The 26,044-nt window shown below is 40.2% G+C and overlaps 1 protein-coding gene across 1 annotated transcript in view; it reads left to right on the top strand.

The window, feature by feature from the left end:
• fbn1 (fibrillin 1) overlaps nt 1–26,044 on the top strand; it is a 63,175-nt gene that overhangs the window by 16,191 nt on the left and 20,940 nt on the right. Inside the window, exons 15-45 of the mRNA XM_034107753.1 lie at nt 635–757; nt 1,664–1,786; nt 2,534–2,686; nt 3,436–3,489; nt 3,580–3,705; nt 3,809–3,934; nt 4,031–4,150; nt 4,373–4,510; nt 4,602–4,652; nt 4,750–4,875; nt 5,565–5,792; nt 5,884–6,009; nt 7,073–7,201; nt 7,934–8,059; nt 9,042–9,167; nt 9,273–9,395; nt 10,444–10,569; nt 11,152–11,277; nt 14,996–15,118; nt 15,793–15,915; nt 15,998–16,123; nt 18,324–18,446; nt 18,662–18,784; nt 18,988–19,155; nt 20,259–20,327; nt 20,816–20,941; nt 22,257–22,379; nt 22,476–22,634; nt 23,339–23,410; nt 23,498–23,623; nt 24,508–24,630. Coding sequence (XP_033963644.1) covers nt 635–757; nt 1,664–1,786; nt 2,534–2,686; nt 3,436–3,489; nt 3,580–3,705; nt 3,809–3,934; nt 4,031–4,150; nt 4,373–4,510; nt 4,602–4,652; nt 4,750–4,875; nt 5,565–5,792; nt 5,884–6,009; nt 7,073–7,201; nt 7,934–8,059; nt 9,042–9,167; nt 9,273–9,395; nt 10,444–10,569; nt 11,152–11,277; nt 14,996–15,118; nt 15,793–15,915; nt 15,998–16,123; nt 18,324–18,446; nt 18,662–18,784; nt 18,988–19,155; nt 20,259–20,327; nt 20,816–20,941; nt 22,257–22,379; nt 22,476–22,634; nt 23,339–23,410; nt 23,498–23,623; nt 24,508–24,630 — 3,834 coding nt within the window. The remainder of the gene's footprint in view (nt 1–634; nt 758–1,663; nt 1,787–2,533; nt 2,687–3,435; nt 3,490–3,579; nt 3,706–3,808; nt 3,935–4,030; nt 4,151–4,372; nt 4,511–4,601; nt 4,653–4,749; nt 4,876–5,564; nt 5,793–5,883; nt 6,010–7,072; nt 7,202–7,933; nt 8,060–9,041; nt 9,168–9,272; nt 9,396–10,443; nt 10,570–11,151; nt 11,278–14,995; nt 15,119–15,792; nt 15,916–15,997; nt 16,124–18,323; nt 18,447–18,661; nt 18,785–18,987; nt 19,156–20,258; nt 20,328–20,815; nt 20,942–22,256; nt 22,380–22,475; nt 22,635–23,338; nt 23,411–23,497; nt 23,624–24,507; nt 24,631–26,044) is intronic.

Here is a 26,044-nt window from a genome sequence, read left to right on the forward strand (position 1 = left end):
TTTTAGACACGGGTACTTTTCTGTATTTAATACAGTATGTAATGGTTACATTTAATGGACCGTGGATTTGTTATGGGTGGTTTTAATACCAATGCCTGTAGGAGGCATGGACGTAATAGACAGCATCTTAAATAATCACGGTATTGCTTTTATGTGTTTGTGCCCATTAACTACAAAATATGATCATTTTATATTACTACCAACCTTTTTCCATATTTTTCACATGTTAGTTTTATTTATTTTTGCTTACCATGCAGGCATCTATTCGTTTCCATTCATTTGAGTTTGCTGTTAAGTCTTGCAAACTTGCTTTAGCCATGGATGATCAAATACCTTAGGAACTTAATTTATAAATTGCTTCCAAAAGCTGAAAATGTATCCCAGGTTTCACCAGCTTTCCACTGTGGCTTTAGGAACAGCTATAAACACTAGTCAAATCTCTAGTCAGATTATATTATTTACACTTATAGTTAGGTTATAGGAATAGAGTTTATTCAAAATCATGACTGTTGTTTTTGTCAAGCGTGCTCCAAAATCCATAATTATAGAGCTCGGTGCAAATGTGTTGTGAATAGACCCCACCCCAACTGGGTCTTTAACCACTGCATTTTCATTTGTTTCTATGTATCCACAGACCAGGATGAGTGTCTGATCAGGAACATGTGCCTCAATGGACTGTGTATCAATGATGATGGTAGCTTCAAATGCATCTGCAAACCTGGATTCTTGCTTGACGGCAATGGACGCATGTGTGTAGGTAGGTTGTCAGAAGGAGCCACAGATTATTACCAACACATCTCTAAATTCTAACATACCAGGCTACAACACTAGAAGATACTTTAAGTTACTCAACTTTTGACAAGGCTTGCAGATGGCTACCTCTCTTGCATGTTAGTGGCTCTTAGCAAACAAGCCAAAAATCCCCCTACAAGCTTTGGAAAAGTCCCCCAGTGTCCCGGCAGGCCAGCTGGACATGCATTGTTGGGCCCCGCCTATTTTTAGATCCTAACACACAGATCTCCTTAAACTTGTTCAATTGCAAAATTGTGAGTCACCTAACAATTGTTTTGGATTGACCATTTTGTCAAATATTATAATGATGAGTGGAACCTTATGCAACAAAGTTTAAATTAATGAAATGTACAGTAAAACTACAAAACAATTTCTATTGAAAACAAGTATTTTGCGGCCATTGTGCTCCACATGGCTTCAGATACAGACGTTAGATCTCTGAGACACTGACCTTGTTAAGTCATTGCAGAATAAATAAATAGGAGAGTAGGGAGAGGGTGAAGTGTCCTGATGTATGCAGTCATTAATGAAATGTGTAGTCTAAAGGGGCCCCGGGGCCTCATCATTTATATCTACAGTCTGCAGTCTGTTCCACAACACACCCAGACAGCACACACGCACTCTTATTCGTGCATGCAATATCATTGTTTACGCTCATTATGATAATGATTGTAATACGCAGATGGGATCAAGGGGAAAGAAAATAATGTTTTCTTAGTTGAGGTCATATAACTGAAACTGTTCAGGCTCAATCTTTGTTTAAATGAATCAAGCACCTGAGGACTTTAATAATGCTTAAGCACGAAATTGTGAATTTCCTCTTACCATTTATTTTGTAAAGAGAAGTAATTTTTTCTGCATCTGTTTCTAGACATTGATGAGTGTGAGACTCCAGGCATGTGTATGAACGGCCACTGCATCAACACGGAGGGCTCCTTCCGCTGCGCGTGTATGGCTGGGATGGCAGTGGGCCTGGATGGACGGGTCTGTGTTGGTGAGTAAATATTTTGTTTTCAGGAATGTGTTCATTTTTGAGACCATGGCAAACAGTAAACCTACAGGAAAGACAAACAAACTCCCTCTTTCAGTATCCGGCATGTATCCTCCTTTTTGAGTCTGGCTGAAACTTCGGGGAAAGTTCTCTTGTGCTGCACAGAAAATATACAAACTTACTTTTCTGTTTTTTAAAACTATTTCTCTGTTTCTAAAACTAATTTCTACTACTGGTCATTAGAACAAGCTTTTGTCAAAATTATCCCTCTTTTTTAAGAAACTGATAGCTCATAGTAGCTCAAAGTTTCCTAATTACAGTATAATCACGCTATAATTTACTTTACCAACAGCTTATACAACACACACTCACTATCATTAATGAGCTTTGATGTGTTGATATATGTTTTCCTGTTTCCTCGTGCTCCCATTTCCTGGACTGGCACTAGTAGAGCAGACCTGGTTATGTTTCTTTCTAAACATTCCTATTTCCCCCAAATGACACTGTGTATTGTGTTAAATGTTGAAATGCTGTGGTCTGGCCTGGGTGAGTTTTCTTCGTCAGAATGATTTCAGCACAGGAGGGTGCGTCAAATCACTGAAGGAGAACAACAGTTTGTTTTGCCAGTGTTGTTGTTTATTAGAGCTGTGGAATCCCGCCTCAATTTCTCTCTGCTTTGCTTTGTTTTAAGCCTCTTTCCAGATCTCTTGCATCATCCTTGTTTCTCACACGCACTTGTCTTTTTCACAGATACACATATGCGCAGTACTTGTTATGGTGGCTACACGCGAGGGCAGTGTGTTAGACCGTTATTTGGAGCTGTTACCAAGTCGGAGTGCTGCTGTGTCAGCAGCGAGTACGCCTACGGAGAGCCCTGCCAACCCTGCCCACCACAAAGCTCTGGTACGGATCTTCAAATCACTCCACCCTTTACACATATGGAGCCGCCTCCTGGCACCTAACACCTAACTAACACACACACACACACACACACACACACACACACACACACACACACACACACACACACACACACACACACACACACACACACACACACACACACACACACACACACACACACACACACACACACACACACACACACACACACACACACAGCTTGAGTTTAATTTAATACACACCTGTCAAAGTCAGGATGACCAGAACAAAAGGTTTCCTCTTCTCTGATATACCAGCTTAGATGTCACACACACACACACACACACACACACACACACACACACACACACACACACACACACACACACACACACACACACACACACACACACACACACACACACACACACACACACACACACACACACACACACACACACACACACACACACACACACACACACACACACACACACACACACACACACACACACACACCATCCAGTGACTTCTTATTAGTCCTGCCAATTAAAGTTTCCATATCAAAAGACGCCAGAGCTGCACCACATGAAAGAGAAGGCTTTTATATACATCCAGGCTAAATGAGAAAGCGTAGAAATGGATAATGACATGGTATTAGATGTTCTGCTTTGAGAATTCTTGGATTTTGGCAAATGTGACATTTTCTCAAACACTTTTAATTCTTCTTTTTGTCAACCTAACTGTGCTGTTTGTGCGTTTTGTTGCAGCTGATTTCCTGGCTCTGTGCCCCAGTGGCCCTGGCATCAGCGGCGATGGAAGAGGTAACCAACGCAATGGTTACATATATAATTACATTTGGTTATTACTCACCTTTGCTTTGATGTTGAACAGTTTATTCTTTGCCTTCTCAGATATTAACGAGTGTGCCCTCAACCCTGATATCTGCCAGAATGGAGTGTGTGAGAATATGTTGAGGACATACAAATGCACCTGCAATGAAGGCTTTGAAATAGACCTGACGGGCAAAAACTGTGTCGGTAGGTTGACTGCTCTGTAATGTCCTTGTCTTCTATAAAATAATACAGCCCTGATATGAAGAGCCAGTGTGATATGTGTCATGATGTCTCTCTGTTTCCTCAGACATTGATGAGTGTCTGATGAACCGTCTGCTGTGTGATAACGGTCAGTGCAGGAACACACCGGGCAGTTTCTCCTGCCACTGTCCCAAAGGATTCGTCTTTGATCCCGAAACAGACGTCTGCGAGGGTTAGAGGCTCAGTCATTCTGTTGTAACTACATCACTGAAAGTGCTGTGTGTTGTATCAGATTTACAATAATCTGCTGTTGTTGTGTTTCCGACAGATGTGGATGAGTGTCTGTCCAACCCCTGTATTAACGGAGACTGTAAGAACAGCCTGGGGTCCTTTGTGTGTTTGTGTTCAACCAGCAGTTCACTGGACAGCACTGGGATGGAGTGTATAGGTAAGGGTTCAAATTGTATATAATTACAGGAAACATTTATTAAAATCTTTATTTATTCAACATAAAAAAAAAATTGCGAATGAAACCCCCAGTTTGGTTCATTCAAAGTCAACAAATACAAATAGTTTGATTTGGTGTTAAAATGAAGTATTTATTTTTTTGCTCAGTGATCAACTGCATACACAATGTGAGTAACTAGAAAGATTTGTTTCATATAAACAGAGACTACTAAGAGCACCTGCTGGCTGAAGATAGTCAATAATCGCTGTGAGGTCAACATCAACGGGGCCACACTAAAGTCCCACTGCTGCGCCACACTGGGAGAAGCCTGGAACAGCCCGTGTGCCAAATGTGAAAGAGGTGAGGTGACCTTTTTGCACCATTTTACATATTTGAGTGTACCGCACATACCGCATTGACTGACAATGTGTTGTGTGTCCTTCTTTTTCAGATCCATTCTGTGGTAAAGGCCTTGCTAGGGTCAAAGGAAATATCTGTGAAGGTAATATCTGCTTTGATTGCTACGTAGACCCAGCTATTCACTTGAGTAATGAGAAACAGTGAACCTGTTGTTGACGTGGCTCTGTTTTCACTGTCAGATGTGGATGAGTGTCGAGTGTTTCCCGGAGTGTGTATCAATGGAAAGTGCATCAATACACCGGGCTCCTTCTTCTGCCAGTGCCCTCCAGGAATGACTGTGGATATCAGCGGCAGGACATGCATTGGTAGGTTGTGTGTGTGTGTATTTCAGCATAGCCGTGATATGTCATATGAGCAGTAGACACATTGCAGGACGTTCAATGTCAGGCAAGGAAAATTAAAATTGCCATGCTACAAATTCTTTGTACTTTATGCAAACAAAAAACGTGTAATACTCTCATTTTCCATGACAAGGGCGTCTGTTTGCTAGAACATTTACTCAGATTTAGGAGATCTTGGTTGCACTTGGTTTGTTGAGTAATATATTGTGAAAGAAAAAACAATATTGGAAAGTCAGGATTTTTCAGATTCTGTGCAGACCTTGTCTTCATGTAGTGGTATTGAAATAATTGTACTGTTTATGTCATGTGTTTTATTTGATTTGGATTAGTCAATGCATTGAACATGTTAGAAACAAAACAAACAATAATAATTATAATAATGGTTATAACAAAGAGAAGCAAAATTAAAAATTAAAAACGTTCACGGTATAAAAAAAACAAGTTTAATAGTTTCCGTCATGTTCAAAAGGGGCAAGAAGAACCTTAAAAACGTTTCTAGCGTACATTGTTCATGAAAATAAAAGTTTAGGTCATCATCATCAGCATCCGTGATATTTGATTCATTGTTTTAAACAAATAATTTATTTCATCACGTGTTAGATGTTTAATGAATACCACTATTGTTATATGAAATGCATCGAACATGATTCCAGACCTGCGTATGGAGCACTGTTATCTCACCCATGAGGACGAGCGCTGTGCAGCTCCCATCTCTGGTAAGCAGCGAGTAGACGCCTGCTGCTGCTCCGTGGGTGTAGCCTGGGGCCCTGAGTGTGACGAGTGTCCCGAGAAGGGGACTCCAGAGTACAACCAGCTCTGTCCTCGTGGACCAGGCTTCTCGCACAGGGGCGACTTCATCAACGGCAGACCCTTCCTCAAAGGTACTGTACCCTCCACACACTGCACAACTGCCTGTGTTGTGTCTCATGAATACTCTATAACTTGCCTTCATCTCTCTGCTCTATACTTTAGATTTAAATGAATGCAGAATGATAAACACGCTGTGCTCAAATGGAAGGTGTAGAAACACCATCGGCAGTTTCCGTTGTCGCTGTGATAACGGCTATGCTCTGGACTCTGATGAGAGGAACTGCACTGGTAAGTTGTACTATAGCAATCAGCTGAATACCTATACAGTCAACAACAACAGTTTGATAGTTGATCCGAATGAAAAGGTAAAAAACTGCTGGCTCCAGCATCTAAAACAACTCTGTTCAATACCATTGTAAATGGAATTTAGGACTATTTTACCTGCTGTGGTTCTTGAAAATTGTGACGGGCCTACTGTACTATTTTCTGACATTTTAGAAACTAAACATCCTATTGATAGTTTGAAAAATTATTGATTTATCTTCCTAAAACATCTTAAAATACCTAAAACATCTCCGAATGAATTAGCTCTTCACCTACAGTCTTGATAATATTTTAAGAGCTGACATACATGTTCCTGATTTTTTGGCCTAGAATATTTGCTTTATATCTCAGCTCCACTGTATGCTTGATTCTTCACCAGTCACTCTTTCTGAATCCCTCTGCTAACACTAATTACAGTGAAGTGGTGTTAAGCCATGGCCTACTTTGAGCTCTTTCAGCCTGGCTTCCTTTGACTTGTTGGAGCGGGTCCCTGTAGTCTGGTTAGCTGCATATGTGCTCTGCTTAAATGTGAACACATCATGTTAGATTTAAACGCCAGTTCATTGGCTTTATTCTTAAATAATTTATAGGCTCTTAGTAAGTAAATTATATCTGGGACCTTTTAACCCCATATGAATGAGTGTTTCAAAAATGTGGATTACATTGGGGGATCATGGTTTTAGTACTAGAAGAATCTGCTTGAAGAGCTAAGTCTGTCTAAATCATCTTCCCCTTTAATGTCCTTAGCCTTTCTTTCATGTCGTAAATGATGTCCAAATATTGAATGCTTTGTCTGCCTTACATTATAATATGTATTTTAGCCTCAATGATTTTGCTAGGGATCTTATCGGTCCCTCTCTTCTGTGTTAAATTAATTTGTTACTGAGAGTGAAATCTCATGTTTCACGGCAACAGATAAGGTTTCTTTAATTGTATCCTTCTGTTTAAAAAAATACAGGGGCCCACTGCATGCGTGAATGTTTGTGCTGTTTTAAACAGATGTTTTTTGATCCTTCCTTTCCTTTAGACATCGACGAGTGCCGCATCTCTGTGGACTTGTGTGGGCAGGGCAGTTGTGTAAACACAGCCGGAGATTTTGAATGCGAGTGTTTCGAAGGATACGAAAGTGGCTTTATGATGATGAAAAACTGCATGGGTGAGTGTCAAATCCTCACACAACAACACACTTAAATCACATGCATTGAACCTTCAGCATTAGATTATTTGGTACAGTTACATCCGGAGACAGCTCTCTTTAAAATGAAATAATTTAGTCTTTGAGAACGTGATTGAGAAACTTGGTCAACAATTCTTTCACACACTCAGTGGCAGCATCTCAGACCAGAGGTTTGCCAAACTTTAAAGTTCTTCAATTATAGAGCCTCCACACTAACGCCGCTCTAATCACAACCCAGCCCTGTCCTCACACTCCCTCCTGGGCCGTAACTCTAAGTCGTAATTTTCTGCCATCTGTGAAAATACTTAATGCTCTATTTCTGTTCTTCTTTTGAGACCATTTGATTAATTCTTGGGAAAAATACTACACACAAAATGGAGAGTCTCAATGCTTTTGTTGGCCTAAAGCTGCAATTAGACGAAAATTGGCTGATAAATTACTTATAGGCTGTGGCAAAAACTGCAGAGCTGCAGTCAGTGGGTTCGCAACGCTTTTTGTTTGTAAGTGGCAGTTCTTAACATCACTTCCAGCTTTGAAGCTGCTGCTCGTATTCTTTCACTGTGCAATTTTAGAAAACAGCAATAAAATACCTTCTATGTGTATTCACAGTCTCTCCTAAATTGGAGTCTCACTATTTTGGAAAATATATCTAGTTTTTTTTAAAACAAAAAATAGCAACTCTTCCAATCTTTTTATGCTGTTCTTCCACAGACATCGATGAGTGTGAGAGGAACCCTCTGCTGTGCCGCGGTGGTGAGTGTCTGAACACGGAGGGCAGCTTCCAGTGTTTGTGCCCCGATGGACACGAGATCGCCCCCGACGGGTCAGCCTGTCTAGGTGAGTGATGATGTCATCAGAGAGGAGATCCGAGCAAACTCTCCAAACTTTTTCCAAATGTTTCTATAAATATCTTAAATAGTCATCTTATTTCCTTAATTATATTTTGGTACCAGTAAAATCTACAATAATGTAACATTGTGCTTTATTCTGATTTATTTGTTGTGTTTAGATTGGATGCATTATCCTTCTTTCTCACTCTCATTGGATAATTGACAAAGATTCAGCCATCTTGTTGTGTTAACATAGGCAGCTTTTTGCACTTTCTATAAAGTTACATTACAATGACTCAGCACTGAATGTGAAGAATAACAAGCAGGCTCCTCCAGTTTCAGTTCAGTTTGGTCAATTAAGCACCTATTGGACTTCAAGTGTGTTTACAGAACTTTCTTCCTACAAGAACAAGACTCTTCCCATGCCTTCTATAGTTTCACAGCCCCCATGTTTAGTAGAGTTGAGCTGATCATGCATTATTCACTGTGTCATTCTCATGACCTAATGCAGCGTGTGAAGCTTTCAGTCCATGACTTAATACTTAACCACTGCCCTTCACACTCATTTATTTTCTTTATTACCTCCCAAAGTAATAAAAACAATGAAAGCATTACTGAAAACTGCCCTTCTCCCATCTGAGACAATGGTCTTCATTATCTCTGATGAAGTAACAAGTGCTCAAATGATGATAATAGGGTGGGGCATAGTGTGCTTAATTATGTCAGATTTCTTGTTGGAAATGTCCTATTTATCACCATAAAACACTGAATCCTCTGAACAAATTCAATTATGAAAATAATTGCTGACAGCAATGGATAGGTGCCTGGCTCAATGGCGCTTTAAATGGCACTGGATTGAGATTTAGGAGTATGCGATTTACCTAATTTACTCCAGCTACAAACATCATACTGGTGCCCTCAGCTTTAAATGTCGGTTATCCTTATTGATTTTAAACGATATGTAAGAAAATTGCATTGTTTTTTCACAGATATCAATGAATGTGACTTGAGTGACAGGCTGTGCAGGAACGGACAATGTGTCAATATGATCGGCCGCTACCAGTGCACCTGTGACACTGGATACAAATCCACAGAGAACAGAGTGGAGTGTGTTGGTGGGTATCGAACATTTCGCTGATTATTTCCTTCTGTTGTCATTGTGGTTATCTGAAGAATAAATGTTAGCGGTATGTTACAGCCTGTGTTTTTCTGCCTCTCAGACATCGACGAGTGTACAATTGAGAATGGTGGCTGTGAGACATTCTGCACCAACTCAGAGGGGAACTATGAGTGCAGCTGCCACAGTGGATACGCCCTGATGCCCGATCTGAGAAGCTGCATTGGTGAGTAGCTTCATATCCGTCTGTCACACTTAAACTTTGTTGACTTTGACATTTAGTTCCACATTTTACTAAAGAAAACTGCCTTACAATGATAGGTTTGACTAGTCAGAACATTTTTCCAAAGATTGCACATGTGGTAGAAGAGAAGATCTCCAAAGGCTGGGTTCAGAGAGCCCTGATTTAAGAGCAGGAACAAAGAGAGATAATCACTGCTGTGATTTGACTGGCACATGTTCAAAGAAAGCAAACGTTGGAAGGCAGAGAACAAAGGTTAGGTTAAATATGATGATTGATGTGTTGTTAGGTCCAAAATGCTGTCAAATAATGGTAGATAGTGCTTATTAATCAATTCATGGTATTTCTTCCTTGTAGCGTAGTCAAGTTTTATCTTTACATTAGGCTTTCCTGTATGTATTTACCTTTAATTACCAGAGGTAAATTCAGATATAGATCAAAGCACCACAAGGGTATTTTCAGTGTAGTTTGTGCAAAAGAAGAGCCTACAAATACTTTACTCACTTTATCTCTCAAGCTGTGTCCTGAATTCACCCGACTCATTTATGAGTGACAAAGTAAACATTCTTATATTGTATTGTTCGGTATTCTGCTAAACACTCGCTGCTATATAACATGTGCAATATTAACAATAATGTTCAATAATAACGTGCAATTACGTATCTACTTTTTTGCACTATTCAATACTGCTCGTACAGTTATTTACAGTTTTTTATATGAATTTTTTTACCGTTATGTTTCTTGTAGCTATTTAATTCGCTTTTTTTGACTGCACTGTTAGTGTACAGTTTTATTATTATGCTGCTGTGTTTATTGTATCTTTGTTACTCTGGCACAATAATTTCCTAAATAAAGTCCTAGCATTGTTTTATATAATCGTAATGTGTTCTTTTTGAAATAATTGTATGGTAAATAATACATCAACTTTCAATCCTGGATAAATACTACTAAGAGCTTTTTTCTTTTGTCCTCTGCACTTTGTCTGCTCTCATTTCTCTTTACTTTTTTTTGCCTCTCCCTTTTCAACCTCCAGATATTGATGAGTGTGAGGAGAGCCCAGACATCTGTGATGGAGGCCAGTGTACCAACACCCCAGGGACGTACCAGTGTCTGTGCTATGACGGGTTCATGTCATCTGAGGATATGAAGACCTGCCTGGGTAATGGATGCACATTTTTGTTCAAAAGACTGCAGCAGTATTCCTGTCTGCAGCTCAGCCCTTATAAGATCCAGAGGGTTTTCTGAGATATACTAAAAAAACTCATTCGAAAGGTTACCCCAAGACATGAGTCATGAGAACAAGACTTAATGACTCAGATATATGAGTATGTGTGTGTGAGAGAGAAAAGTGATATGTTGTTGTTGTTGATTCACAAGACAGTGAACATTGTGTTAGTAGGGAGGAATTTGTGACATTTAGGCATCTGGTTCCACTGAGTGAGAAAACAAAAACCTGCCATCTATGATGTAAGGACTTCTAAACGGGTCTGCACAAACACATCCTCTCTTATTGGTTTATTTATTGAAAGTAAATGCATTTTAAAGCCTTAATATATGTCATGATGTAATTCTTTTGTGACTCATGTGCATACATCACAGCTTAACCAAAACCTGTTTGGCAGGCCCGAACCAACAAAAGATAATTCATTGCCATGAACTTTTCTCTTTTTGTTTTTATATTCAGCAATTTAAAATTCTTGCTCTGTCTCTGAACCACTCTTATGTTCCCTCCCCTGTCTAGATGTGGATGAGTGTGAGCTGAATCCAGACATCTGCCTAAGTGGGAACTGTGAGAACGCGAAGGGATCCTTCATCTGCCACTGTGACCCGGGATACTCGGTCCGCAAGGGAACCACAGGCTGCACAGGTTAGCGAAACAAACGCACATTTAAGTATTCCTACCCGTGTGTGTGTGACGTGAAAGCAAGCCAAATAGAAGGGTGAGAAATTAGAGGATGTAAGGTGATTGTCTGGCTACCCACAGCTCTTAAATTAATCATCTTCATTCGAGAGCTCCTGTGTGACTTGACGACAATGTTCACGCACACTCACATGCATCAGCTTCAGGCGCGGGAGCAGTGAGATCACTATCTTGTGTCAGAAGCATGCACCACATTGCATCTTTGTTTATTCTTAAGTTGCCCCTTCATTAAGTTCAGTTAAACATTACGTGATTGTTGGAAGAGTTTTGCAGCACGTAATCCCTGGAAAGGACTCCAGAACACATAAATACAAAGTCCTTACGGCTGGTAGAGTCTTTGCTAGTTTGGACTTACTCCTCGTTCAGTCAGAGTTAAGTCTGATTTACATGCTCAGTTAAAAGTTTGGAGAGCTTGGTCAGTGACCGTATCTGGCCTCGTCTCCGTGATGGAAATGAGTCAGCAGAAGCACGTCTTCCTTCAGACGCAAATAAACAGATCTGTCTGAAGTATGATTCAAACTCACTCCCTCACTCGCACACACTCTTGCTCATTCTAATCCCATTAAAATCACCATACAGGGTTTTCCTTGTTTTGAGAAAGCTGGTGCTGCAGCTACTTCTGATTCACAGGTTTGGAATTTCAGCCCCAAAATACCAAAGAATCAAGACACTAATTCCTCACAGGCAGGCAGGATGTCTTGTTTTAGACAAGGAAACAAACATGCTACACTTTTTGGAGAGAATCCCCCTCTGGTATATTCTAACAAAAATGCTAAATGAATTGGTTGACATTGTCAGTATGCCCTATGGGGCGAGTCTGGCATGTATCTTCCTGTGTGACTTTTAAGCCAGTCCTGATCCAGCTGATGATGAGTCTCCCACAAGAATGGTTTCCCTTTTTGAATCCAAAACACTGAGTGGGCAGGGTGTGGGTATTTGTTTGTACATTTGAGCACTTTAGTGCCTTGCGTGTGTACTGAAATGTTAGCACTGGGTGGAGATGTTCTGGGGGAGTTTACAGGGCTGGAGAGGATCAGGGTTAAGGCTTTAAGCATGTTGACTTTATCATCGTCCTGCTGAATGACAAAACTGTACAAAAATGTTATCAACTAAAGGAAGGCTATGCAAAAAAAAAAGGCAATAAAATAAACTTTATTAAACTCAACACAGTCGGGGGTTTTTATTCTACAGTCTTAATTAGTCTGGTATGATCAGTAGCTTGTGGTGGCTAATGTTAGCCATCTATATTGTTGTTTAAATGACATTTCTGAGTTAGCTTGCTAAGTAAATGATCCTTCTCTACTCGTAATATAGTTACACTGCTTATAAGTTGTACAATTATCTCTTAATTGTGTTGTGGCTACAGATGTATTCAAAAGTGACACAATCTCAGATGATACTTATTTATAAAAAGACAAAAGGAGAAGATGAAAAGTGTCTATTCAGAAAACGGTTGATATTCAAGATGCTTAATATTACTTGGATCGGCAGATATTTAGGTTTGTAGCTATGTCTTGGGGGGCAAGGTTGTCAAGAAGGCACCAATCCTAGCAGGCATATGACATATCCTTGCAAAGAAACTCAATGTGCTTTACATTTGAACGAAACATGACCACACATGATCTGATATAAAACCTGCCTATCCCATTGCTACTAGCGAGACGGGCAGGCAGACAAAGATGCAAACAGACAGGCAATCAGGCAGGTATGCAAACTAGGAGACAGTTGGACAGCCAGGTAGGCAGATGTGTAATTCTCTGCTATCCCTTTTTATCCCTTTTTAATGTGTTGCTCTTCATCTTTCAAACATTAGTCCTAGTTAAATCAAGCCTCCTCTTTGACACCAGCTGTAACAGATGTCATGCTTCTCGCATGCAACAACCTCTGTGCATTTTACATTTCCACAAGAGAACGTGTGTGTGTGTGTGTGTGTGTGTGTGTGTGTGTGTGTGTGTGTGTGTGTGTGTGTGTGTGTGTGTGTGTGTGTGTGTGTGTGTTTGGTGCTCTCTGTCATCAAAGGCTTGAAGGAAATGGTGTTTAATTCCATCTGTAATTCAGGGAGATTTGTTTGCTCCAAACCCTTACATTAAGGCCTGTCATCATCTGTAGAGTAAATATACCGTACCCTCTCCTCAGGAAGACTGTAAACCAGCAGCATTAATCTCTAATTGACAGTGTTTTGAATTACTACCCTCACAAAGACAGACACACTCAGAGGAGTGTATCTCACTGGCTGATAAGTCCTCACATCTTGATCGAGTTCATAGCATAAATTCCCTTGATGTACAGGAACACACACACACACATGCATGCATTCACACACAGTAGTGATATGCAGACCCACTCTTTCACAGTAGCCTATGTGTTATTTTGAGTTGATACATGGAAAACTATAAAAAACATCATATTTTTGATAATATCACGTCAGTTTTCTCTGTGACACTCGATATGACACCTGCTAGCTCTGCCTCCATAAAACATATCTTAAATGCAGTACTGGTCATAATGTACAACTTCAGACATGAGCGACTTCACTAATAGCAGGCATTATAGCAAGTGGGAAACATTGAGAATGCATGACCCCTCAAACAGGTTCACCTGGTACAGACACTAACAAGATTTGTTTGAAAAGATTTGTTTTTACATTTTTGTACATAACATCACTATATCAAAGCTGTAACACTCAGTCAGGCTCAGGGCCAGGTATTGTTTGTGTCGGTGTTTCTCAGGGTTGTTTTGGCTCTTATGAGCAGTTCTCATTGTTGTAGCAACATACAGGCTTTTTCCATTGGGCCATGTAGCCAATTGTGTCAGAACTGCCTGAGGAACATGAGCCTCATTCACAGCATCTTATCAGTCCCAGCTGCTTCATGGAGATGCTTATTGCTTATACTCTACACAGGATGTCAACGGCTTTTTTGGCAGGACAGAATTTAATAGTAGCCAATTTAATTGTTCTCATTAATTGTTGTTCATTTATTAGAATCCAAATCCACATACAATGGGTTATCACATTTGGGGAGGTATTTTTATAAACACATTATCGACTAAGTATCCCGATTGCGTTGAGTTTTGATGTAATTATAATGACTTTATCTTGTAAAGTTGGCACATTACTTCATCGAATTGTTATGGAAATTATATTTGGGTAAGATTATATGTCCAAACTTGGGATGGTGAGCAAACCAAACATGAGCATTTAAAGAGGGCTGTTAAAAAAGCCTCATGTGAGAGGTGTGGTGTCTGTGTGCAAAAATGGAAAATGTTGCCTACAAAAACCTCAGAAATGATAGTTTTGACAGAACAAGACCTTGGTGTTGGTATATTGTTCTCCCTCCTGGCCTTTCTCTCTGGACACACTTGCACAATGAAAATCCAGGGACTGGGTGTGCTCATTAACCCTCTGCAGGAAGGCTATTAGTATCAAAGATCATGAGAATGTGCCCAGTGCCTTCTGCTCTGAAATACATGAATACAGTGACCCAGAAAGACTTAGTCCTGTCATCTCCTGCTGCTGTCTCTATGTGATTCAAACCAAGCATCAACTCGCTCCACAATGCCAAGAACCCCACTGGAATGAGAATGCAGACCCAAATCATCAGACCATCAGAGCAGTGTCTACAAGAATTTCTCTTTACATGGCTTCTCCTTTGTTTCCCCTCAGACGTCAATGAGTGTGAGATCGGAGCCCATAACTGTGACAGACAAGCTACCTGCACCAACACAGCTGGCGGCTTCAAATGCCACTGTGCTCCAGGATGGATTGGTGATGGCGTCAAATGTACAGGTATGGCCGACACTCAATGGGTACATTGAAATCGTTTTTTTTATATGTAGTGGTTTCCCTCATGATGCATAATAGATGACAACTCAACAACCCTTTTGAACTATTGTGTAGAGAATTCCACAGCTTCCAAGATGCAAGTCTTCTTTATAATCTTTAGTATATCAAGGTGAGGAAAAACGTGTTTGTAAATAAGTCTCATTCAACAAACAAACAAACAAAAGGGGGAAAAAGATTGTTTAAGATTTGCTTAAAATTGGTCTGACATAACTAAAACCATCAAGTGATCATATTCATAAGTAGCCAAAGTCTAATTATAAAGTGTGCTACATTTGAATATACATGTGTATTTGTTGTTCCCCCTACAAATGCGCTATTTACCCCTGTCAGGGTTTGTTAAAAACTACAGTGCCCAGCTGTTTTATGAAATATCAAGCCGACAAATCTTTATTTCTGAGCTATTTTCTAAGATGTATGTCGTCAGTGGCAATTAATTAGCAATTAATTTATGAGTTCCACAAAATGGTTGAGAAGTAATAATGTTCTATAGATGCATTTGTTTTTGGTCATTGAATGGGTTTTGTAAACAGTAAGAAAATATCCCAATGCTTATCCTTTCCTCAACAATTTGAGTTGTATCTATGTTGATCATGTGATGGGACGTTGTTGTGTTTCAGACCTAGACGAGTGCTCCAACGGAACACACATGTGCAACAACAACGCTGAATGTCTCAACACCATGGGCTCATATCGCTGTGCATGCAAGGAGGGATTCTCTGGAGATGGATTCTACTGCTCAGGTCACACTCAAAACCACATTTTTTGTTTTTTAAAAGATGTGCATTGTGTGTTTACGGCCTGTGTGTTTGATCACCACTACAGACAGTGATGAGTGTGCAGAGAACGGCAACCTGTGTGAGAGCGGCCACTGTCTGAACCTCCCCGGAGGATATCGCTGTGAATGTGACATGGGCTTCATACCCACTCCTGACCAGAAGTCCTGCGAGGGTAAGACAAATCGACACTGCTAGACTATCTGAGTTCCAGACATCGCTTACATCCTAAATTATGATTTAATCTGGTCTGGTGTTACTCTGGCGAATGACTGCCTGTTTTTCTGTCTGGGAAACAAACCGATGCCTTCTATGGGACTCATGAGATAGTATTTTGGAAATGGGAAGCACACAATAAACCCAAGACTTAAATGGCTTTAGTTGTGAGAACATTTCTAAAAGACTGACAACAACAATGGATTTACAATATTTGCCTTCTTCCCTTTTCAAATGTGGCTTTCTTCAGTGCCTACATTAGCAAAAAATGTAAAGAAAATTCAGATTGAACATAGTAAAAAAATGTAAATTATAGTGTCTGCCCAAACTAAAAACATTACTTATAGTGAAAACCACCCTTGAATGATGGGTTAGTAGACTAAAAGCTTTAGGAATCCAAAGTACAACATATAATAAGTACCCTGTATCAAGATTGATGCAAAACAAGTGACATTTGACATTTTTAGAGAGATTTAGCACAAAAAAACCCACCTCTGGGGTCATCTGGGCTGATCTGAGCGTATTTGCCGTTTCTCTGGAACCCATTGGTCGATTGTGATGATTGACATCTATTTTGAATCGTTAGAGCCAATAAAATCGAAGGAGAAGTTCCACACACACACACACACACACACACACACACACACACACACACACACACACACACACACACACACACACACACACACACACACACACACACACACACACACACACACACACACACACACACACACACACACACACACACACACACACACACACACACACACACACGTTACCATTGAGAAGTGGGGGCTATGCGCAGGCAGTTTGCCCAAAGTGAAACCTATTTTACGCACTGAAATCTGAAAACTGAAAGCTAGCTTTATTGCTGATGGATTATCAGAAAACATTTCAAAGTGACACAGACACATTGGATTAACCTATGGATTAACCTTCAGCAGCGTTTTTATCGTGGAGTAATGATACTGATACCTATAGAATCTGTGTAATCTCATGTTGCTAATCGATGGGTTGGATGTGCAGTTACGATAAGTAATAAGGGTGTTTATACCGTGAGCTCTGTGCTAACGGCGTTAGCATTTTTTGCTCAGGGCTAATTCAGAGGCTCAGCGTTAGTCTTGTGTTTTTTTTTGCTAAAAACTTTTCATATCATCAGTTAGCTGAGTTTCTTCCCGTTACATGGATATGAAACATTCATAGTTTATTAAATCTTAAGAAGCCCTCAGACACTGTTGCTTGCAGATGTTGTGGTTTCGGCCCCTTCGGCGGGTCCGTGGGGCTTAACAGGTCATCCATTATTCAAAATCCACTTTTTCATGTCTTTTATACATAAACATTTGTCCCCTCTGTGTAAAGAGATTCTGGAAGTTTCAGGAAAAAAGATTTGCTCACTTTTTGTCCTGATCCATTTATATAAAAACCTGTCTGAAAATGAGCTGATCAGATTTTTGACACTTTATGATGTCATAACGATGTTTTGGCTTGTGTAACCATTGGCCAATAACCAACCAAGGTAACACCACAGGCATTTCTCTTGGTTCATGACCTTGATAATTTGCTTACATTAGATCCAGGTTTGCCTATTTAGGTACATCTTTTCAGGGATATTATAACTGAATAGAATAAAATATCGAGGTGATTACATGTTCACCAAAATAGCTGAGGAGGGATCTTTTCCAAAATCCTGAGCTGAGCTTCTGTAGAGTCTTTCATGCCAAGTAGCGAGTGTGAGTCATGCTTCCACTGATAAGACATTGCTGGATTCAATTGAACGAGCAGACTGACCTCCTTGTGCTGATGTGTCAAACATCCTGAAATAACCTGTCCTGTCCTCCCTGCCTCAACTCAGGCAGGTCCGGACAGTAATGACTTATGCAGAGTCTAATGATGTGGAAGAGCAGAATTTCATAACCTTGGCTGCTGCTCTGATAGTGTATGTGTGCGTCTGTCTGGATATGTCTGGGCATTTTTCTTGCCCCAGATTTGTCATTCTTTAGCAGAGGTGAGCGGCCTTCACTTCCTATTGCTGGCTGCCAATTTTCCACCATGATCCCATGATCCTCTAATCCCTCACAGCTGGGCCTCTCTCTCTCTCTCTCTCTCTCCCTCTCTCCCTCTCTTATCACTTTTTCTTTCTCTGTTTTTTTTTACAGACATAGATGAATGTACCTTTGCTGACATCTGTGTCAATGGACGCTGCCAGAATATTCCAGGACTGTTCAGATGTGATTGTAGTCTTGGCTATGAACTGGACAGGAGTGGAGGCAACTGCACAGGTAAGACACCACTCCCACCGCCTGCACAATGAAGCTCAGTTTATGCCCCAACAAGCTATGGAGATTTGAATGGTTGTAAAAGAAGTGGAGCAACACAAGTGAACAGCTCTCATCTCCCATGGTATACAGACTCCTGCTCCTCTTCGTGTTACTGACAGCGATTGAAGACTTTCAGATATAATTGTTGAAACTGTTTCTTTGTCTTTCTATCTCAGACATCAATGAATGTGCAGACCCGACCATCTGCATTAATGGAGTCTGTGTCAACATCCCTGGAAGTTACCACTGTAACTGTCCTGCAGACTTTGAGCTCAACCCCACCCGGGTGGGCTGTGTAGGTGAGACTCAACAAGTTCTCTCTACACACATTGTCGGTGTTGGATTTCAACGTATCATTCAACTAATTCTAAAGTAGGGCAGTACACAATGTCTATTCCTGAACACCTGTGTGTGTCTGTGTGTGTGTGTGTGTGTGTGTGTGTGTGTGTGTGTGTGTGTGTGTGTGTGTGTGTGTGTGTGTGTGTGTGTGTGTGTGTCACAGACACTCGTTCTGGAAGCTGCTACCTGGATGTGCGTTCTCGTGGAGATGCTTCAGAGAGCTTGGACTGCTCCAATGAGATTGGAGTTGGTAATTCCAAAGCGTCCTGCTGTTGCTCTCTGGGTCAGGGCTGGGGGAACCCGTGTGAATCCTGCCCCGCTCTGAACTCAAGTGAGTCAACCCATCATTATTTAGACTGTGCCTGCTTTATGTATGTTCATTTTTATGTTTCAGTTCAAGCCAAGATATACAGAGGTGCCACTGCAAAGATATATAGATACTGATCCCTCCCTGACTGTGGGAACATGATTATCTTATTTGACACTTTACAAATGAGCCTAAACACCCTAATATAATGTTTATTGTAATTTCAGACTACATTGATAACTTAAAAAAAGGTCTCTCTTACGGCATGTATTCGTTAATGACTCTCAAAACTACAGTATCTTTGGACTATCTCTTTTATTGTTTGATAACTTGTGCAATATAGACGTGATTATATTTCAACCAATCCAACTCAACCACGGAACTCTTAATACACTGACTTATAATTAAACAAATGTAATGGTTCTATTGAATGACCAAATTGTTGTTGTTCGATTGTGTTTTTTTTCCCTTGAGACCAACATGTTTTACTCTATGTTGCTAATTTGTCTTTAAATGTTTATTCTCCCAACGTTGTCCTCCATCACTTGATATGTAGAGATGAGAGTAGACTTTTGACTACAAAGTGAGGAGGGATGTAAACGCTAAATGAATTTTAAATGTCAGTATCGGGAAAAGTCATTTCAGGGTTTACTGGATTTAACAATCCTGTCAAACCCATCTACAAGTTGTTTTGTACCATGGTTCGAGTTAGCTGCGGACATTTGGATACATGCTGCCTGCTCCTAACATGCAAAGAGTGTGTGTTTACTCTAATTGTTGTTACTGGTAAAGATGAGACAGCTTTGTACAACTTACTAGAAATTACCAACAGATGTTTTAAAACATTACAAGGAATGACTCATCCCTTGCAGCTTGAGGAAACGCTTGCTTCTATGACAAGCACACAACTTTCTCTTTGTGCTTTGTAATTCTAAGAAGCTGCAGTCATGTCAGGTCCACTGTGATCTGAGATCACTGATCAGAAGAAGCACAACAGAGAGAGACTTAACTCAACATCTCACCATCAGCAAAACGTTACTGTCAAATCCTGAAATGAAACCACCTTGACTGTGGGTTGTCTGTTGTGTCATTGTTGCTTGTTAATGTGTTGTGTTGCTGTGTTACAGCTGAGTACAAGACGCTGTGTCCTGGAGGAGAAGGCTTCAGACCAAACCCCATCACTGTCATCCTGGAAGGTCAGACAGCACACATGCTATCGTGGCTGCAGTTGATTAGTCAAAGGAATGACTTCTCATGTCTTTTCTTCATCACTTTTCCTTGGAAACGTGATGAAGTCCAGGATTTGTGTTAAATTAGAAAGAAGGAAAACAACAGTGAAAAGACAATCTGACTCCACATGCCAACTTACCCTAACCCTCTAAACTTGGAAGTTTAAGCAACTTGTTTTCACAAATAGAAAATGAGCACACTGATAACGTAATGCTCCACAATTCAGAAGTAGCAGAAACAGAATCAAACCTCCCAAGAAGGACGTTTTCTAGTCAACTTAAATGCTACTGTTGTGAGGAGTTGTGCATTTTCTCCTGTCCTTTATGGTGCAGTGAACCCTATGCTATAGGAGATCAGAAAGGAGGCATTGTGCACACCTACAGACACTCACACTGATAACACACACCTCCCACCCACAATGCCCACTGACTTTTACCTTTTTCTCCTCTGGCAGACATCAATGAGTGCCAGGAGCTGCCAGGCTTGTGCCAGGGAGGAAAGTGCATCAACACCTTTGGCAGCTTCCAGTGCGAGTGTCAGAGAGGATACAGTCTCAACGCTGACACCAGAGTCTGTGAAGGTAAGACACCTGTGTGTTTTTCACTGCAACCCCACCAACACATGAACACACAGGTGACCTATTCCTCTCTAGCTCTTGCCTTGGGAGGTTTCAGTTGGAAGGAAATTGAGTTCAGCCGTCAAGGCCTTCGTTCAGCGAGGACACATGGAGAGGTAGGAAAAAGCACTGAGAGCAGAAAGACAAGGAAGCGTTGGACCCTCTTGTCCTGCATACGACACAGCAGCTCATTTTGGCTCAGTATGTCTCTGCTCTAGTTCCCCGTCTGCTACTAAAGCTCAGTGTGGATGATGAGGCAGCTGAACGCCTAACTATGTCCAGAGGAGCGAGGCTCTGATGTGGTCAGCCTTCTCCTCAGGGGAGAACACTGAGTCCCCCGAAGACAGGCCAGAGATGACAGAGGGAGGGAGAGATGAAGCAATAGAAGATAGGGGGAGAAAAGAGATGAATGAGAAGGGTGTTTAGAAAAGGGAAACAGGAACAAAGAGAGGAGAGGAGGGGGCTAAGGGTTAGACAATGACATGTGGCTGGCGGCATTTTAATTAGTGTGTGTTTGTTGGCCATGAGAACAAAAGCGGGCGTCTGCGCTATAAAGTCCCAGACTGCACATCCACCATGTCTTCAGCTGCTAGCTGGCCAGGGAGGAAGAAGAAATGTGTTTTCTGTCTGGCAGAAATGTTATTGGAGAATACATTTAGGATAGAGAAAGTATATTTAGTATTTTGTTTTTAGCTGTAGTGGCTGCGATGTTGGATGTACAGTATTTTTACAAAAGATGATGATTATATTGGGTTTTTGTACAAACAATAAAAACACAAAAAATATGATCAGAATATTTTTGCAGATAAGTAGATCATCCATGTATTAAATCAGTATCTTGGAATACTCCTTTTTGTACCTTTCCACCTTAATTTAGATTACATGTCATCTATCAAGTGTATTTATTTTATTTATTCATTTAACATGATTGTATATATGCCACATTTAGGCAGGAGGCTTGTTTACATCTGTCGGCCTGAGCCAGGTGTGACGTTGGCAGCCTAAAATCAAGGAACAAGTTCAAAACAATAAATATTACGTAAGGTAAATCCATTACGTTATAAGGGAAACACAGACACACGTTAAGAAGAACATAGACATGGGCAGCAGTAAAAGCAGAGTAAGTGACGGTTAAACAAATCAACAATTACAAAGGAGTTAAGTCATATGTTTTTAATAAGTGACATAGGCACCTCAAATAAACACATTTTCATCAGACTATGTTTTCCTCAAAACAATTAACTCATTTCTGCTTCTTTCTCTTTTTCTCTGTGTACAGATGTTGATGAGTGTGAACGACCAGGCATCTGCGGCCCAGGCCTGTGCTACAACACCATCGGGAACTACACCTGTATCTGCCCTGTGGACTACATGCAGGTCAATGGAGGGAACAACTGCATGGGTAGGTCTGCACATGCACTATCATGATGTTATCAATCAGCTAAATGGTGGGGACATGCAATCATGCAGTGACTTTTTCTTTCTTATTGACACACAGACATGAGGAAGAGCTACTGCTACAGGAACTTTTACTCTTACAATGAAACTTGTGATGGAGAGCTGACCTATAACATGACTAAAAAGATGTGCTGCTGCTCCTACAACATTGGCCGCGCATGGAATAAACCCTGTGAACAGTGTCCCGTGCCCAGTACCGGTGAGGTCTCAAACACGTATGTGCAGAAGGTTTAAGCAGGGTTCCCGTGTGAAAACTTAAAATGTATTTAATTTGTTGTTCTAAAAATAAGGCCTTAATTACTTGACTCCAATCCAATTAAATTCAGTTGCCAAGAGGCTAAACTTGGCTTTAGGCTATGATACGTTTTCAAGAAGAAAGCCCATACTTAAGTCGAAATGTTGACGATGTTTAATAAACAAAATAAAAACAACAATAACTTAGGACCAAACGGTCAACAGAAAAGGTATCAGCGCACCCTCACCAACCCCGGCCTGCAACAGGTGACCTAAACAACACACAAACCACACCCATGTGATAATTGCCGGAAGTGCTCAACAAATACAAATACAAGTTATGTAAAGAAATAATAATAATACCAATAATAAAGGAAGTTTTGGCTCCTAAATGACTATTAAATGTGTCTTATAAATGCCACAAAAAATAAATCGTATCTATTTTTTTTAATAATTTACCGAATGCCTCTCCCCCTTAATGTTACAAAGGTCTGGAAAGTGAAACACATTATTTTTGCTTTCAGTAGATTATCTTACTTTTTCATTGGATCAAAAACTCTTGAATTTTATTCTGAATAGTATACAAATCATTTAGAAAATGTGGCTGTAGGAGCCCTGATAAGATACTTAAAGTGAGCGTTAATAACCTAATGTCTTATGTCCAATCAGACGCGTTTGCGAACCTGTGCGGCAGTGAGAGACCAGGATATTACATCGACATCACCACTGGACGGGTCATTGGTAAGATCTGCCCATCAAAGGCATTGCGATGAAAAGGAAGGTTTGTTTTGTCCTCACCTCGTCCCTTGTTTCTCCCTCATTTGCTAGATATTGATGAGTGCAGGGAGATCCCAGGAGTGTGTGAGAACGGTGTGTGCATCAACATGATCGGCAGCTTCAGGTGTGAGTGCCCCATCGGCTTCATCTACAACGACAAGCTGTTGATTTGTGAAGGTAAGGCCTTCTTTACATTTAGGTTAGACTGAAAGTGATGACAAATGTAAAATCTAGTGAATTCATCTCAGGTTTTTAATAAAAGACAGTGTCTTTATAATTACAGTGATGACAAAGTTCTCAGATCCTTAACCTTAGAAAAACTACTAATACCACAGTGGAACTTTGCATTGTTTAGTACCATATGAAAGTATTATCAGCATAATCTACATACAGTATAGTAAGTAAGTACTTATATAAAGCCGTATGCAGTGAACTGTATCTTGTCATTGTTTTGCTTTTATATATGCTGCATTAATGTGTAGATTGCTTTTTAATGTGGTTGATGACTAAGGTTGTGCTCATTTTACCTTCTTTTTATGCTTTTATGTAGTTTAATCTAAGATCTAAGATCATTAAATGTGTGTAGCGTTGCTGTCCTGTGAAAACCATATATTTCTAAAAAAAAACACTCTTCAGCAGGAAAACAGCCCTGCTTTTAGCTTTGTGCTGATGCATTTCCCAGCGGATCCAAGAGGCATTTAAAATTGTTTACCTAGCTTATAAAGTGAAGAATAAAGGATTTTCTCAGCACATAAAGAAACACTTCATCCTCCTGTTCATCACAAACATTCAAAATCATCTGGAGATACATGGTTTTCACTTGACAGCAAGGGGATAAAACAATTGAATCTGTTTGGTATCTAGTCAGATACATGTGGTGGAATTAAAAAGTAAGATTTAAAATTCTGAGCTGCAGTTCAGTAGAAAAGTTACATGAAGTTGAAATACTCCAGTAAAATACAAATTCTTGAATTTGTGAGCATCTTGAGTAAATGTATGCATATAGTAACATGAATCTATACCCGTTTTTGAACCCTGCTCTCTCCTGCTGTTGTGGTTAGATATCGATGAGTGTCAGAACGGGCCGGTGTGCCAGCAGAACGCGGCCTGCCTGAACCTCCCCGGAAGTTTCCGCTGCGAGTGTAAACCCGGATATCGCTTCACCTCCACTGGGCAATGTCAAGGTAAGACTGTGGTGGTGATCAACCAAATAAAGGTGAAAGATGTCATCAGATTATACAGTAAATTACTGGTGAAATGCATTGTTGTCACTGTTCATGCAACCCGCAGCCAAACTCCTGAAGGCCTCAGTAGAGATTAAACAGAATAGGTGGAAACATGGAGCAGGCAGCCAAAACACTTCTGTCTTCCATGAGGATGAGTCTGACTTCTCTGGATCCTCCTGTGGCCTTACACTCTCTTTTGCCTTCTCAAGCTATTGTATCAAAGTCAGTCACACGAAAGTCTTTAAACTAATAATAATAATAATGCATTTTATTTATGGGCGCCTTTCAAAACTCTCAAGGACACCTTACAGAGCATAATTAAAGAAGAGCACACAGTAAACTGCACATTATTGCCAGCCAAAGATAAAGCACCAGAGGCAGTGACAGTCGGGCTGAGGAGGAACTCTTCATGGTGGGCTTGTTATTAGGGAAGTGAGAATGTGAAGCATGTGTTGAGCTGTTGAACATGTGCTGTTGTATATCTGAAACATGTCACTCTCAGACTGGAGAGTATCCTCCCCGATAAGCAAATGTTAAATCCACATCCTGTTTTTCTTCCTGAAGTCCTAACAACAAACCCGGTCGGACCCCAGTGAGGGCAAACTGAAGCTGTGGCTGGAAACAATGACGACCACAATCTATTAAAGGCAGTGATTTATAATACAGACGTTTGAAAAAAAGGAAATAACACAATTAACAAATAAATAATTAAGCATGCTGCAAGGCATACTTTGAAATGGTATTGGTATTAAAAATGAGTTAATGACTGTTTAAAACCATTACAAATTATGATGTTGCTCTTGGATAATGCAACAGAGTTAAGTTTCATGACCTACAGTATATTTATCTAAAAATCTTATCTCTGTAATGTTATCATAACAAATTACCCACAGGATTTAAGTAATGTATATAGTATGATGTTAGGGTTTGTTTGGATCTCCTCAAATGTTATCTGTCTGTAGCCAGACTCTTAAATGAAAAAACTTTCAGTGAATTATTCCATGTCTTTCAACACATTATGTAAACTGCCTTTTAAGTTATCACAGTGTGAACAGTGAAAAGCTAGAAAACATCCAACGTTCTTTTTTTAACAATATCTATTTGCCTCTGCAGATTTCTCCTGATTTCACCAAAGGGTAGCACAAGATAATGCCTTAATTCCATATTTGAACATAACATTTCAGAAAACTGTCAATACAGAAAACCGTATTATATATATATATATATCAACCTAGACAAATTCACCTGTTGTGTCTCCCCTTTAGTCATTTGATTATACATGTTGCTACTTTATAAGGACTCTAAAGATTAACACTTGGCTGTGATGGTTGTGGTTTGGCTTTGAATTTCACACTGTGTGATACTTGTTTTT

This window comes from Pseudochaenichthys georgianus, chromosome 3 (assembly GCF_902827115.2).
Source record: "Pseudochaenichthys georgianus chromosome 3, fPseGeo1.2, whole genome shotgun sequence".
Taxonomy (NCBI): domain Eukaryota; kingdom Metazoa; phylum Chordata; class Actinopteri; order Perciformes; family Channichthyidae; genus Pseudochaenichthys; species Pseudochaenichthys georgianus.